The sequence below is a fragment of the Gymnoscopelus microlampas genome, assembly GCF_963454915.1.
Source record: "Gymnoscopelus microlampas genome assembly, chromosome: 2".
NCBI classification, from domain to species: Eukaryota; Metazoa; Chordata; class Actinopteri; order Myctophiformes; family Myctophidae; genus Gymnoscopelus; species Gymnoscopelus microlampas.
This window is the reverse complement of record NC_139939.1, coordinates 19,931,976-19,948,684: the sequence shown is the minus strand read 5'-3', so window position 1 is coordinate 19,948,684 and position 16,709 is coordinate 19,931,976. Positions and strand designations below refer to the sequence as shown.

The window sequence follows — 16,709 nt, the reverse complement described above, 5'->3', positions numbered from 1 at the left end:
ATTAATTTATGAAATATGGAGATACAAGGTTTCTGCCGACAGCAACGATATTTTGACGTTTCCTACTTGTGCCCTATTGCAGAGTTTCTCAAACGTTAGCATTTCTCTCATAACTCTGGGTCTATACAAATGGAACTAATTTGAACTATTTGGTTCCATTTGTAAACTGTATGCTTATGAGTTACAGACCTGTAAGGGCCACTTTGAGACTCTGCTGCCCTATTTTATACTTTGTCGTTCGATGGCGTCAAAGTGGGGTCCGGGGGGGGGGGGGGGGGTACCAGGGGGTCCCCAGCTAAATGTGTTATTATTGCGTCACAATCATTTGAACCACTTTAACCATACTTTATACTTTGGCTATTTTTGGAAAATTGTGATTTTTTTTGTTCTCGCAAATCTTTGAATATGTATATTTTTGTTCAACTCAAATCTTTGCTGCTTCTGTATTTTTAATTTTTTTTTTTTTTTTTTGCCCCATAATGTTGGGACAGCAGGTTAAAAGTGCTTAATGTATGTAATGTGGTACTTTATATTCAAAGCATGGGGGGTAGCATGCTGTTTTATCTTATGGTATGATTCTATTTCCTGCTGGGAAAAGCCATTGTACAGGTTGTGGAGGTTTACTTTGTAGACAGTATACTTGACTGATTGGCAGGATGTACTGAGTAACCAGCTGTTTAGCAGCAGTGGCAGTTTGAGAACCAGCAGTGGTTCTCAAACTTGTTCATGTCAAGGACCCCCAAATTAATATTCATTTGTCTGCAGACCCCATACAAAATATTTTGTGCCAGCAGGGATCCCCATGCATAGGTTTTTAAATAGCCGATGTATAGGATTAAAGTGATTGAATTGATGCTATTTTAACTCATTTTGCTGGGGACCACCTGGAACCCCCTCAAGGACCCCTGGAGGTCGGGGGACCACTGGTTTAGAGGGGAGTCGCAATCAAAAGCTGGAGCAAAAAAAAAAGCCTGTAAAATGTGCTTATATAACTGATTGAAAAAATTTAATGGAGCCCTCCCAAAATCAAAATTCCTATAATGTGAACCATTTAATGCAATGTGTGTCATTACACAATGTATTATGGACACAATGCCCCATTACAAAGAGATGCCCCTCTCAATAGGGTCAGACAGAACGTGCCACAAGTATAGGCAAACATGACATTATGCAAATTGATAGATAGACCTTTATTAATCCTGAGGGAAATTCAGCTGTCATAGCAGCACTGTACTTACTGTAAGGATGAAACAAAGATACAGGTAATGGCAAGCCCTATTGTATACCTTGGATATTAGCAAATAGCCGATCTTCAGGCTCACAGCGTGTCATATTGCGATGCGTTGTAAGCTTCTAGATCTGCTATTTCTGGGGGGGGGGGGGGGTCGCCTAATACTTAATGTAGTGGATTATCAAGTGGAGTTTTAAGAAATTAAAATACTCAAGTAATGTAAAAATGCACTACTTGAGTAAATGCACTTAATTACTTTGCACCACTGACACAAGTCGGAAACAAGTCCCTAGAACCTTTTTGTGTTATCCAGTGTTTTACTGTACTCAAGTGCTGCTTACATTATTGACTATCAAAAGTATTCAATCAATCAATCAATCAATCAATCAATCAATCAATCAATCAATCAATCACTGTTTTCAGATATTTGAAGAAGAGCATAAAATGTGGTTCCTGGACAAAGGAGGAGCGCTTGTTGCTGTGAAACAGCCGTCTGTACCAACTAGACACTTGTGGTACGTTATCAATACAAACTACTCTCATTTGTCCCACTTGTTATCATGTTATTGCATAATGTCAAGCTTCTCTAATAGTATATATTAGAACACAAATGCCAATTTCTAGGCCCATTCTTCATGCTCATAAAATAACTAGTCGGTATGTGATACTATTTTGCTAATACTTTTTCCAATGCCGTTCTTCCAGCAAGTCTTGGGAAATATCATTTTGAGATTTGTATTTCACTCTCCGCTCGTGATTTACAGCCCTTCGGCCATCGACCCTCTTTTAGTGTTTTCATTAACACATTGCCTCCCTCTTGTCAGAGTGGGTGCCTCTTGCTTTGCCTCAGCGCAGACTAATTCAACTGAGACCAGATCTGCTCTCCAATCACTTTTTGCAACAATTTTTTCGAAATTAGTTTCTGAAGCAGGAAAGTGTATCTAGGCCTGCCGGGGGTTTCTCTCCTACAGTATAACCCAATTTAACTGCTGCTGCGGTGGAGGGAACTAAAACAGAATGATGGATGGATAGATGGATGGATGGATAGATAGATAGATAGATAGATAGATAGATAGATAGATAGATAGATAGATAAACTAAGTACATTTACTCAAGTACACAGTACTTAAGCACAATTTTGAGGTATTTTTTACTTTACTTGAGTATTTCCAATTGTCTATACTTCTACTGTACTTCTACTCCACTACATCTCAGAGGTAAATATTGTACTTTTACTCCACTACAATTATTTGAAAACTTTAGTTACTAGTTACTTTGCAGATATAAATTATTATATTATGAAAGTTAAATTAACCAATTTAGCCCTATTTTATACCTAGGCTATTTGAAAATAGCAGATCTACAAGCTCACAACGCGTCACATTGTGACGGGTTGTGAGCTTGTAGATGTGCAATTTTCAAACATTTTAGTACTTTTACTTTTGGTACAATAAAGTATAGTGTGATGCCAATACCTTTGTACTTTTACTCAAGCAACATTTTGAACACAGGCCTTCTTTACTTGTAACAGAGCATTTCTACTATTCTCTCTCTCTCTCTCTCTCTCTCTCTCTCTCTCTCTCTCTCTCTCTCTCTCTCTCTCTCTCTCTCTCTCTCTCTCTCTCTCTCTCTCTCTCTCTCTCTCTCTCTCTCTCTCTCTCTCTCTCTCTCTCTCTCTCTCTCTCTCTCTCTCTCTCTCTCTCAGTCAGTGTGTGATATGAAACATTTCTCTAGCCTGTGAATCCTGGTAAATGGATGCAAGTCAACACTATGCTCCTGTTGTCAGTGCTTTTAGCCTAGATGATGAAGAAGGCAGGGGGGGAGGGGAGGGGAGAGGGGGGGAGAGAGCAGCACACCAGGCCTCAATGCTCTCAATACGCACAGTCACACTCAGGTAGCCTCTAATACTCCCCTCGTTGTTACCACTTCTGCAGCCATGTTGATAAGCTGTCAGAATCAATAGAGTGCCCGTATACCTCGACAGCAAAAAAGCCTCCCCAACTTTTATTCTCCCTCCCTCCCTCCCTCCTCCTCCTCCTCCTCCTAGCCTTTTGTAGGTCTGCGGTGGAACATGAAACAGTTCTTTTCTTGTCCTCCCTCCCCCTCCACCTCGCTGTGGCGGACTCTCACCCGCGTTCCCCGACATTGCGGGTTTTTTTTTCTTCTCACTTTTCTTTCTCTCTCTCTTTGATACCGACATATCTTTTCATGTCCTCTGAAAATGCCTTTATGCGCCACCTTTTCTTTGATAGTCAAATAGGCTATCACATTCATATCCCCCTTTTATGCTCCTCCTTTTCATGTTCACCCCAAGGCTACTGTAAGCTAATTACGCGCCGCCATGTAACCGTAGACTCTCGGGCCTATAGAGAGACGAGCCGGTCCACGCTGATCCCCTACCGAGATCCCTTCCTCTCTGTGGCCTGCCTCTAATGCCCTGAACTACCAGTGTTACAGGCCCAGAGTAGATCTACAGGCTCTCGACACGTTGTGAGCTTGTAGATTGCCTTTTTTTTGCCGCGCGACACTGTCGTGCAACAAAGCAGTGGCGTGCACAGACATTTTGAGGGGCAGGTGCTCAAGTAAATGATACTTTTTTTTGTTGACATGGTCTGCTCTTTTTTCCCTCTACACCTATACCTCTTTGCTAAAAATAGCCGATCTACAAGCCCACAACGCCTCGCAGTGCGAGGCGTTGTGGGCTTGTAGATCTGCTATTTTTGGCTAAAGTTCTCCTCAGAAAAGGGATGCTAGGTTTCGAGTGGTTATGGTAAAAAGAAAAATCATATCACATAAAGATTTGGCGGACCCCCTGTAGTAACTCTGAGGACCCCCTGTTGAAGACCCCTGCTGTAAACTGAAGAAAAAAAAACTTTTCTTTTTCTTTTTTTCAAAAGGGCACTTCTGGTCAAGAGGGCAAAGGGCAGGTGCTCTAGCACCACCTAGAGTCTATCTGTGCACGTCCCTGCGTGCAACAAAGTGCAAATCAGCTTTAATACAGAGCTTTCTCTCTCTCTCTCACACACACACACACACACACACACACACAGGGTCAGCTTTGACGAGGGCAGGCAATGGACCCGACACAGCTTCTCTTTGGTGCCCCTGTTCGTGGACGGAGTCTTGGTGGAGGCCGGCGCCGAGAACCAGATCATGACGTAAGTATCACTTTTCAGGATCTTTTCATTGTCGGCGGTGGTGGAGGGATTAGGGGAATGACGCGTTTCATTTATCCTGTTCAGTCCTTTTTTTTTAGACAAAAAAAAAAGGGGGTAGTTTGGCCGTGGGAGGGAAAAGTGTCAATTTGTTTTAGGGGCAGAGGGTTTATAGTCTTTGTGGAGACATTTATGAGAGACAGAGGATGAGTCATAAAAGCTGATGCGAGTCCAGCTGAGAGACACTTTTGATAGATGTCGTACATGATGTCATTATGAGGGATCGCTCCATCAAACACTGAGCTAACTACTGTTGTGCCGAGAAGTGCAGGATACAGACAGGCCTGTGCCACTTCACATTAGTTTGACTATCTGTTGGCGCAGGCTGCTTAAAAGTGTACTTTTGCCATAGTTGGATACGAACACTCTAGGGAGAACGTTTACCGTATTCTCAACGTCGGGTCCAGGGACCACCAGGGGTAAAAAAAAGAGACCATTTTGGGTCTGTAACTCTGAGAGTGTACAGATGGAACCAAATGGACCCTTACGGGTCCATTTGGTTCCATCTGTCCACTCTCAGATTTAAATAAACTTTTTTGCAGTATGGATTGCAGTGTGGATTGGGGTCCCAGAGATAAAAGGTTGTATCAAATGGGGGTCCATGGCCTAATTTTCAACCTTTTTCATGCCAAGGACCCCTAAATTGATATACATTTGGCCGCGGACCCCCATCTGAAAATGTTTTGTGCCAGGGACCCCCAGAAGCAAAGATTTGAGTTAAAAATGTTCACTTTAAAAAATATATATATTCAAAGATTTGCGCACATTTTCAAGAATAAAAAAAAATAGCAGATCTCTGTGCCGCGCTATGAGCTTGTAGATCTGCTATTTTTTAATAGCCAAAGCTAAAGTGGTTAAAATGATTGTGACGCGATGTTAACTAATTTAGCTGGGGACCCCCTGGTACCCCCCCCCCCCAAGGACCACTGGTGGTCCCCGGACCACTGGTTGAGAACCACTGGCCTAATGCATAAATTGCTGCCTCACAGTAGGTACATAATGTCTTCTCGCACGAAAATATCTAACTGTCTGCACTTCCACTGCAGTTTCTTCGGACATTTCAGCCACCGCTCCGAATGGCAGCTCATCAAAATAGACTACAAGTCCCTCTTCAGCAGAAAGTGTGCAGAGGAAGACTACCAGACCTGGCACTTACATAATCAGGTGAAATACAACAATGTGCCCCTTTTCCAGCAGTGGTGTAAAGTAACTAAGTACATTTACTCAAGTACAGTGCTGTACTTAAGTACAATGTTGAGGTATTTGTACTTTACTTGGGTATTTCCAATTTCCAATATTTTTACTTCTACTCCACTACATCTCGGATCCAAATATTTTACTTTTACTCCGTTACAATGTTTTGAAAACTTTAGTTACTAGTTACTTTAAAATAAAATAAGTATTACAAAACATACATTACAGTTTACAGTTTTTAGGCATTTAGCAGACGCTCTTAATCCAGAGTGACTTAGAGTAACCAAGGACACAAGATAAATACATCATAATACTTCAAATGCATAAAAATAGTAAACTAATAATACAAATAATACATAAGTAAACCAATAATCTAATAATAACTAATACATACGTAAACCAAGAACCTATCATCAGCCTACAATGAAACTATGCACTCTATAGGATGCCAGGCCAACAATGACCTGGCATCTGTCTACATAACATGCTATCTACTGTAACATTCTAACATTTTAGCCTTTGCAGAATCCTGCAAGGTTGTCAAGGCTAGGGCTAAGTGCTACATTACTCACTTCAGCCCTATATACATTTTGGCTATTTCAAAATAGCCGATCTACAAGCTTGTAGATCTGCTATTTTCAAAAGATTTTTATACATTTGAAAACTTGAAAAGGGACATTCTGCATAATGAGTGAGCACAGTACACTTTTTTATTCTGGACTTTTACTTGTATCAGAGTGTTTTTACATTGCAGTATTACATTACATAAAAAATGTGAATACTTTTCCCACCACTGTTTTCCAGTCAATCGTAAGGTCCCCGTCATGTCAATGCCACAAAACGAGTTCCGTTTTGAAATAATGACGGCGCCTCGCTGTGTCCGCAGGGCGAGCCGTGCGTGATGGGCCAAAAGCAGATCTACATGAAGCGCAGGCCGGGAAACTACTGCATGCTGGGAAGGGACTACGCCAAACTTCTTTCGGCGGAGTCCTGCATCTGTCGGGCCCATGACTTTGAATGGTAAGAGGATGGGTTTGTCTTTGACTGTGGTAGATAATAACGAAGCGCAGTTACTCAATTACTGTGTTTAATTTTGTATCATCTCGAGGTACTTTTACTTTACTTGAGTATTTCTGTTTTTGATACTTTGATAATACAGTACAACGTTAGTTTTGCAATGCAACGTGTTGCATCACAACACGTTGTGAGCTTGTATATCGGCTATTTTCAAGTATAACATAGGGCTTAATGTATGTTTTGTAATAATAATCTAAATTTACAAAGTAGTCAAATAATTGCAATGGAGTCAAAGGTACAATATTTGCCTCTGAGATGTATTAGAGAAGTATAAAGCATTGAAAAATTTGCACCACTGGTTGTTCCAAATGCAGAACACAGAAGCGCCAAAATGTTACAGCTGCTCACAAAAACAAGAAACATACAATAGGAAATTCACTGCAGTAATGGTGAATATAGTGCACTTTTATGGACCATGCAACAGTGTTGATTTTGACAGCAAATTTTGATTTAGAATTAGTCATAGTCTTTTGAATAGAATTCCATTTAGTTTTAGTGATATTTTAGTAATGTAAATCGTTTTAGTCGACTAAATATCATAAGATTATAGTCGACTAAATCTACAGTTGATTTAGTCGACTAAAATGTGTTTTGGCGGTGCCTTGATGGCGTCGTAAAGGCTGATTTAACACTAGCTCACCCCGAGCGCAACCAATCCCGAGCGCAACAAACCATAAAATTACTTGTCTTAATTCTACTGGATCTCTTCTCCACTCGTCCCTCACTAACATTTTAGTCTAGTTTTCATTGTTGACGAAATTGTCAATATATTTAGTCTTAGTTTTAGTCATCATAGCTTAGTTTTTATTTCGTTTTTATTTAATTTTCGTCAGTGAAAAAAAAGGTAGTCGACGAACATTTTTCGTCATAGTATTAGTCGACAAAATCAACGCTGCGACTGACACAATGTAGTCGTGATCAGGGTTATCTGCCTGCACATTTTGTGCTGTTAATTCTGCAGGCCAAGTTTTCTGCCATTTAAAGGAGCTCCACCGCATTATGCAGTTCCAGTGTCTCGTTCATTTAGTCATTTACTATTTGCAATGCATGTTTTTCCAATAATCTGATAAGTTGGTGGATCATTTTGCACAATTTGCTCATAATGCCTGCCTGCGTGCTTTGCTATGTTTATAATACTGTCGAGTAAATAGTTTCAATTTGTATGCAAATCCTGGACTGGGTGTTTTTTTTTTATTATCTTGTAATGGCAGGGAACATAAAAAGCCATTGGAACATGCGGCGGAGTTATGAAACCAGTGTTTGTAGAAGGTCAGAGTAGGAAACTCTAATTAGTTTCCATTGAACACACCGACTGATTTCTGTTCGACTCTCCCTCTCCCTGAGACACCAATAGTGCAGTAGATGGAAAAGTATGCTAAAAAACTATCAAAGAAACGTATACAAAAGGAATAGCAACTTTTAATCAACTCTGTCTGCAAAAGACAACACATTTAGAAACAATGTCCATTGTTCCAGTGGATGCTGAGAAGCCACATAGGAATTACACAAAGAACAAAGCAAGCTACAGTATAGCACAAACCCTACCTTCATTTTTGCATAAAACTGTTCAAACGGCTTCGTTGTCCAAGCTATTAATATCAATATGTTTGTTGAGATCAAAACAAACAAATGAATAAATAACTAAGAACACCCATTCCAAGGGATTTGAAATGTTTTATTGTGGCCCAATGTACTCTAGATCATACATGGGCTACTGGCGGCCCGGGGGCCACATGCGGCCCCCACTTTCACTTAATGCGGCCCGCAGGTTAATATTGGAATACTGATACATTATTGAATTCAGCTGTTTACAATTCCAAACATGCAAACATGACCCGCTTTCATTACTTCAGTCTATATATTAGTAGCTTAGTGACTAGTATTAAAATTCTATTCTTTTTTTATGTCCAAGGTATTTGTATTTAAGTTCACAAAGTTAACATAAGTATAACTAAATGCATTTGAAATTAAATAAAAATGTCACAAGAGCGTCGCAGTGCTTCGCGTTTTGAGCTTGTAGATCGGCTATTTTTGTTACTTTTGTACAATATATCAAACTCACATCTTTGTACAGTATATCAAACTCTTTGACAATGATGTGCTGTCAAGTGTCTCTCAGCCTGACACGGACAGAATGCTGTGCCCCGGAGCTCGTTATGCCTTGACAGCTCGTTAATGAATAGCTCGCGGTTTCTTAATCACACAAGCCAAGCTGGACTAGTCAGCCACAGCCTTGTTAGTTTTGTTTATTTGTTCTGGCTCGGTAATTAATTGATAAATCAATGTCAGGACCGTTATTAGAGCGGGCACTTGCTTACCTTGCTGTGTGGGGTGTAAATCGTGTTCTGATTGGAATGCTAATGCCCTGATTTGTACGCCGCGCCGTGCTCCGTGCCGCGCGGCGAAGATAGGCGAATTACAAGCTTGCGGCGGGTCGTGACGTGAGCTTGTAAATCGCCTATCTTCGCCCGCACGGCAACCATCACGCAACTCAGTGTAAATCACCCTTTAACAGGCCAACCGTCGGACCCCAGGGCTCTCGCGCGCGTTGGCTCACACACACACTTGTGGTGAGAGCATTTGTCAACAGCGCTGCCGTAATCAATACATAATAATGATGCATCTCTATGCTGGGCAGGGCCTCTTGGTCCCTGGGATCTAAGGAGATAGATAAGCCGGGGAAATGGGGATACATGCTTGTATGTGACAATATGCCCCCCCCCCCCTCTCTCTCTCCCGTACCGATATTGATCAGTGTGTGTGTGGATGTGCTTTGTTATTACGACAGTGATTATGGATATGAGCGACGGGGCGACGGCAACTGCCGGCCCGCCTTCTGGTTCAACCCGTCCACCGTGTCGAGGAGCTGCAGCCTGGGGCAGAACTACTTCAACAGCACCGGGTGAGTTGGACTGCATGTGTACAGTTGATACGGTGTGGGATGTATCGTTCAGGTTCACCATTACCTCACTGGTGCATATATATATATATATAATAATGTTGTTCAATAGCCGATGCTTATTGGCAATTATTTTTATTTTTTTTATCGGAATCGCAGTTTGAAATAATAGGCTCTATGCACAGCAGCCATATTGGGAATGAATTGGGCCCCTTCCTTACTTCCTTCACAGGTGTTACCAATAATACTAATTAAGGCTCAGTTCCATTTAGTGTCGCATAGTGGTTGTCTTATTTTCAAGGACCCCCATAACTCTGAGAGTGTACAAATGGAACCAAATGGACCGGGTCCATTTGGTTCCATTTGTGCACTCTCAGAGTTACACACCCACCATAAAGGGGCCATTTGGGAACCAAAATGGATTGTTTCTAGTGAGCCAACATGCATGATATCAGCACCCTGACCAGAATGGAACAGAGCCTTCATTAGTATCATTGGTAACACCTGTGAAGGAAGTAAGAAGAGGCCCAATTTATTTCCAATATGGCTGCTGTGCATAGAGCCTATTGTGTCAACTAAGTCATGTAGAATAGGAAGTAGAGCCTTCGTCCTACTCCTCCCGCCACAACACTCCCCACTGACAGGTGCCGCCCCCAGTGACCGATATCACCCTCCCCGCCCGGCTTCCCTCCCGCGAACACGGGCCAATTGTGTTCGTGTAGACGCTCGACAAAGCCGGTTGCACCACGGTGGATTCGAACCCACAACCTCCGTGGTGGTGGGCAGTGACTTTACCACTGCGCCACCCGAGCGCCCAGTATCGCGTTCAATATTGTTTATTCTTTTTGATAAGATGTCTATCTTTCAACAGGTACCGTAAAGTAGTGTTGAACAACTGCACCAAAGGAGTGAAGGAGATGTACACGGCCCGGAAGCAGCAGTGTCCCAACCGACCTCCGAAGGGCCTCACGCTGAACACCAAGGACGGCAAACTGACCGCCAACCTGGCCACCAATGTCACCTTCCTGGTGCACCTGGACGAGGTAGGCATGGAGCCCCACATGGGGCGCACAAAAGCTTAAAATGCAAGTGCAACAGGGCGGATGTGTGAATATAGCCACCTAAGGAACTGCACCCTTGAAAATAGATCTAATTTAAGCCTGGTTTCCCAACTCTGGTCCCTAACAAAGGAAACAAACAATAGTTAAAAAACAGAATCAACACAGACAACATCAAAAATGAGACTAGACTAAACAGGACACTTGTATTGTGTAACAGTATTGGTCAGTCCATCTCCTGACCAACCTGGTACCAAATGGAAAAAAAACACAAAACAAAACAACTTAAGGTAGGGTAAGAGATTTTTGTTAAAAGAATAAAGCACTATATTGTCATAGTAATCATTGCTATATCGTGCAAGTGCAAGAGTGTTTGTTCAGTCACAGGGGTCTCCCTGTCTCTCCAGCTCTTTATTAAACAGAACATTCATTTTCAGATAGGTGACAAAATGTCAGCCAATCAGGAGAGGGTACCCATTTATCAGCTTAATTTTTTATGGTGTTCCAGTTCCAATTGTGTCATCACTTCCAATTTCACTTGTTTAATCTGTATCCTGACTGAGGTCTCTGTCCTGATTGGATAAAAGTGGTATCCCAACCTGAAAATGCATTTTCTGTTTAATAAAGAGCTGGAGAGACATGGAGACTCCTGTTACTAAACAAACACTCTATAGCGATGATGAGTATCATGTACAAGAGTGTACAAATGGACCCTTGGTGGTCCATTTGGTTCCATTTGTACACTCTCAGTTATAGGGGTCCTTTAATTCGTTTTTTTTTTTAGTTTGAGAAACACTGCTCTAAGGGATGAACAGTTTCAGCCCAAACAAAGCAGCAGCACCACCACTTACTCACACATACAACAATGCAGGTCACTGCATGGCTATAGTTCACCCACACTCAAAACCGCAGATAAACCAGAGCAGGCTATCAGTCAGAGAGTAAGCAGGAGCACACGGAGGCTGCTCTGATAACTGATTAAAACCAAGTCCCCCGGCCCAACCAGCAAGCTGTGGCTGAACAGGAGACCGCGAATCACACTCATTCAGGCGAAACTTCCTGCTGCCTTTACATAGCAGCTCTCAATCATACAGCTGTCAATCGTCCCACTAATGGGAGTGGGCGGAGTATAATTATGAGCAGAGGTGGCATACTGTAGGAGAGAAATAGACTTACAATCTGCCACACACACACACACACACACACACACACACACACACACACACACACACACACACACACACACACACACACACACACACACACACACAATGTTTCTGTGGACACTAGTGGACTACTAGGAGTAGTTCACCCCTAGACTGAAAGAACGAGCCCAATCGATGGTCTTGAAGGGCGGAGCCAAACCCAGGCGCTGGATTCCAGCGCCTGGGTTTGGAGCACTCTGATTGGTTAGGAGATAACAAGGTCCTAAGACCAGCGTTCCTGCAAGGCTCTCCCAGGCTTTTTTTCTTTTGAAACAAAAAAAAAGGCATGGGTTTCCGAGGCTAGTTCACCCCCAAAAAAATCTTATTTTCTATCAATTACACTAACACACACCATGAAGCCTTGAATTCATGGAGATTTTTTTGTTTCAACTCAATGGAGACTCCGCAAGTCTCTGCCGGTCATCAAATTATTGGCTTAGGAAACGACAAAAACAAGAAAACCTCCATGAATTCAAGGCTTCATGGGGTGTGTAATTGATATCAAAATAAGTACTTTTTTGGGTGAAGTACTCCTTTAAGACACATGGAATTAAAATGAATAAACAGAAATGTCTATTTTATTGTGGTATTTGTGAGCACAGTAGGTGTCTGACACTGGGGCGTATTCCACAAAGAGTTAACTTGATCTAAATTGGGGGGCATTTCAAGGAAATGATGGATTTTCTGTCCCAGAAATGGGAATCACAGAAGGTCTGTGTCTGACCATAATATTCCCTGAAACTATCCTGCTACACATGCACCAAAGCGTCCCTTTTGTGGGCATGTCATAATAAGCAAACATTCAGCGGCAATGTGAGCTTGTAGATCAGCTATGTTCAGCTAAAAGGATTTGGTGTCGAGGGACAAAAGGAGGGGGCCAAGTATAGACCCCTGGTAGACAGTATATAGGGTTTAAAGGTGTAGTGAAATGAAAAATATGTTTTTCACACTTTTAGAGCATATCCGTGGTCATCATATGGGCATACCTAACAATAGATGCCAAAAAAAATGAAAATTTTTTTTTGTGTATTTTTACATCTAAAGTCCCTAAAAAGCCAATCTTAATTACTTCCTGTAAACGAAAACGTGCTGCGTGATGACATAATACAGCCTTCACGAATATAAATGAATCTTGATTACATGCACCTGTTTGATTCCCATAGCTGCATGTTCTTCAAACACAGCTGATTTTAATTACAGAGATACTCCGTTTTGAATCTCATTGAAGATGAGTGTATTACTCATTTTAAACTTCATCTGCACACTAAAATATGTATCTGAAAACATTATAGGTTAGAAATAAGCCAGGTAGTAGCAAACGTGCTTCACTGGCCGTCTCTCTCTCACTTGTAAACAAACACTAGCCGTGTGCCAGCACGGCTGAAGTGATTGAGATCCAACGTCCCATAGCCTGAAAGGGATGGGACCTTCTGATTGGTTTAGAGTCGTTGAGCCGACCTTTCGGGCTGAACCTTCAAAATAAAGTGACCGAAAATGTCACTTCAGTGCGTCTTTAAGTGCTTATAATTTGATCCAAACCCAAGCAGGGATCATGGTATAAAGAAGGAAGTACATGCAGCTACTCTCACTTTTGTGGTATTTTCAAAAGAATACATGAAGGGACATTCTGCATAATGCATACTTTTACTTTTAGGACTTTAAGTATATTTTGATGCCAATACTGTTGTACTTTTACTGAAAAGCCGTACTTCTTCCACCAAAGATATTCCAGCCAACCCAGAGGAGTATCTTTCATGATCATTGTTTGTTTCAAGGCAATCAATCATTTACTTCAACAGCCTTTCAAGGCTGAATAATATCACTCGCTGTGTTTTGCTCTCACATCCAAATGAACCCCTCAGACATCCACAAACCCTCCAGACTTGCATAATCATGTAAAGATTTTTTTTTGCCACATCCAATATTTAACCCATTTAGACCGGGAAAGAATCTGTGTCATGTTTCGATTTCTTTCGCTATTCAAAAATGATCTACAAGCTCATAGCGCGGCACCGAGTGCCGCGCTATGAGCTTGTAGATCTGCTATTTTTAGAAAAATCTTGGAAATGTGTGCAAATCTTATAATAATAATAATTATATATATATATAATATAATATATAGGCCTATATATATTAATATATATATTTTTTACAAAAACAAACATTTTTAACTTTTTTTTTGTGTGTGTCTGGGGATTCTACAAATCATACTATCATACTATAATTCTAGTAACCTCTGTAGTGGTGGTGAGTACGTGAGTGAAGATACCCGGTTCTCCTCACTGGCTGGACCAATTGCTCTGATTTTGCACACAGCCATTGACCATTACCATCTGAACGCAACTGTGAAGCCCGTTTTTCAATTTCATCAAATCTCAGCTTCTTATTAGCGTTTTTGTGTCAAACACTGTCGCCATGGTTACGGGGCTGCCCAGCAATGGGACGAACTGCCTCCCGGGTTGCCAGATCATGTGCGCATATCCCCCCACGGACGCGCTGCGCCGACCGGGTATGGTCTAGTGTCTTCTAAATCCAGTAACAGTTTTTTTTTTTTTTTTAATGTTGCAACATTTTTTTGGCACTCGGAGCTTGTAGATCTGCTATTTTTTAATAGTCCAAAGAAAAAAATACACAGATGCGTTCCCGGTCTTAATGGGTTAATTTGCAGGGCCGTCAGACAGAAGCTATTTTCTAACGATGAAATAAAAAATGGTCTTACAGTCAAGACAATTGTTTTAGTGTCTAACATCAATCACGTGAAAATATCCTGTCCTTGAAATAATGTCCTTGAAATATTAATAAACACACGTTACCACAGTTCCGCCTTAATTATTCTCCGAGTTTAATTTCACCTCCCAATCCCATAAAATCTTAATGAAGGAATATTAATATCAATAATAAATAATATGTTTATGTATCTATCTTGATAGAGCTATCACACACGAGGAGGGAGCCATTGTCGATAGAAAATATTTATACAGAATAAACACACATTCATATAGGGCCAATATATTTCACATCTTTGTAAATCTATACTTCATTACAGTTCATCTGGTAACTCATTTCATAACTCTGTCATGGTAATTGTGAAAATGTATCTAATGAGATAAACCCACACTTTAATACTATTTATTTCTATGTCAGCTCTTTCCTTTGCTGCAGCGGAGGTATTGCTTTTTTTATTGAGTATGTGGAAGAAGTCATTGTGCTCGTCTATGGTTGGTGGTCTGGGAATCCATAATGAATTTATTGTTTGTTCCGCGTTCGATTGAAGACGCGCTTAAGAATTCACCATGAATGCTCATGGTTTGTGATTCACCTCTTGCCTGTTGGATCGATATTGATCCTCCAAGTAGATATCAGTAGTGGATCTGAGAGATCTAGAGATGCTGCAGGTGGCATGATCCAGTCTGAACTTCAATTGAACTTCAAGAGAGTTTGAGCCAGCTGGTATCCATCCACTATACTGTATAGGTTGAAGCGACCAAGTCCTATACTTGAGGTGCTACTGGTTGCTGAGGGAGTTCTGACGTGTGCTCAAATAACTGATGTCCAAAACCTCCGTGGAATTCATAAACATTATTTTTTCTCTGTAGCTTTGTAGTGCCAGTCACTTAAGCATACAATACATAAATACATAAATAAACTAGAAAATGTGCTCCTCGGAGCACAGGTCTCTGCCAGTACTGTTCCTGATTAATCCTGTCTTACCTCACTTCAAAAGATATAAATGATCTTTTGAAGTGACACACCTATTTATAGGTCTCTATTTCATCATGCGTCTCACTAGCCAATCAAAGCACACCCTTTCAACATAGTGTCACGTGTCACGTGAAGCTTGACCAATGTTAGCTTGGTGGACACACGGAAGGACGAGAACGAAAACATAGTCTCCTGGCGGAGACAATAAACACAGAGGATACCACCAGCTCTTTCAAACACAGTCAAAAGATGTTTGCCTCTGCCACTGGCAACACCTGCGCTTGATTACAGACAGGGTTAAATACCTTGTAAACCTGGCAACCTTGGCCTTGACCGAGCCCTGCGGTGACGTCATCAAATTGGCTCATATATGGCTCTTACACCGGTTGAAACACGTTGGTGTACCTCAGTGGTTCTCAACCTGTGGGTCGGGACCCCCAGGGGGTCCCCACATGATTTCCCCAGATGACAGTGAAGTGAGTGACAATTTAAGGACCATTTTAAGACCTTTTTAATACCTAAAAAAATGAAAAGAAAGAGATCATTACTGAAAAGTAGTGAAAAGTATCAACAAACTATTATATAAAAACTGGTCACACATATAGGCCAAATTGTCAAATAATATAAGAAAGAGACAACATTTGTGAAAATAGACGATCTACAAGCTCACAACGCCTCGCGTTCAATGCGAATCTGTGGAACCGAGTCAAACACAATTGAATGCCTCAACTCCTACAATTCCAAGTGCTTATCAGGGTGGGGGGTCCCCAGTTCAAATATGATTATTCTGGGGGGTCACAGCCTGAAAAGGTTGAGAAACACTGGTATGCCTGATGGTTATCTGTGATATTTCTTCCACCCTCTGAAAATGTCACTATTCATCCCTGTTTTTGGACACGGGTACTTATTTAAAACACATTTTCAAGCTAAGGAAGCCCTAGCTTTGTTTATTCATTATACTGGCAGGTTTTGAGCCCCTAGCTGATTCTTTCCTATTATTTTCAAGCATGACATTAACCACATGAACCCTCATATCCCTATTGTGTGAATGTCATAATTAGGTAAACAGACCGCGAAAATAGAAGAACATTTGGTTGAAATAGCATATCTACAAGCTCACAACAAGCT

At 41.3% G+C, this 16,709-nt stretch overlaps 1 protein-coding gene across 1 annotated transcript in view; it reads left to right on the top strand.

Annotated features, from left to right (window-relative positions):
• Window positions 1-16,709, top strand: part of sorcs3a (sortilin related VPS10 domain containing receptor 3a) — a 172,514-nt gene that overhangs the window by 115,018 nt on the left and 40,787 nt on the right. Inside the window, 6 exon segments of the mRNA XM_084044283.1 lie at window positions 1,655-1,746; window positions 4,282-4,389; window positions 5,493-5,610; window positions 6,527-6,660; window positions 9,506-9,619; window positions 10,488-10,659. Of these exon segments, the coding sequence (XP_083900409.1) occupies window positions 1,655-1,746; window positions 4,282-4,389; window positions 5,493-5,610; window positions 6,527-6,660; window positions 9,506-9,619; window positions 10,488-10,659 (738 nt within the window).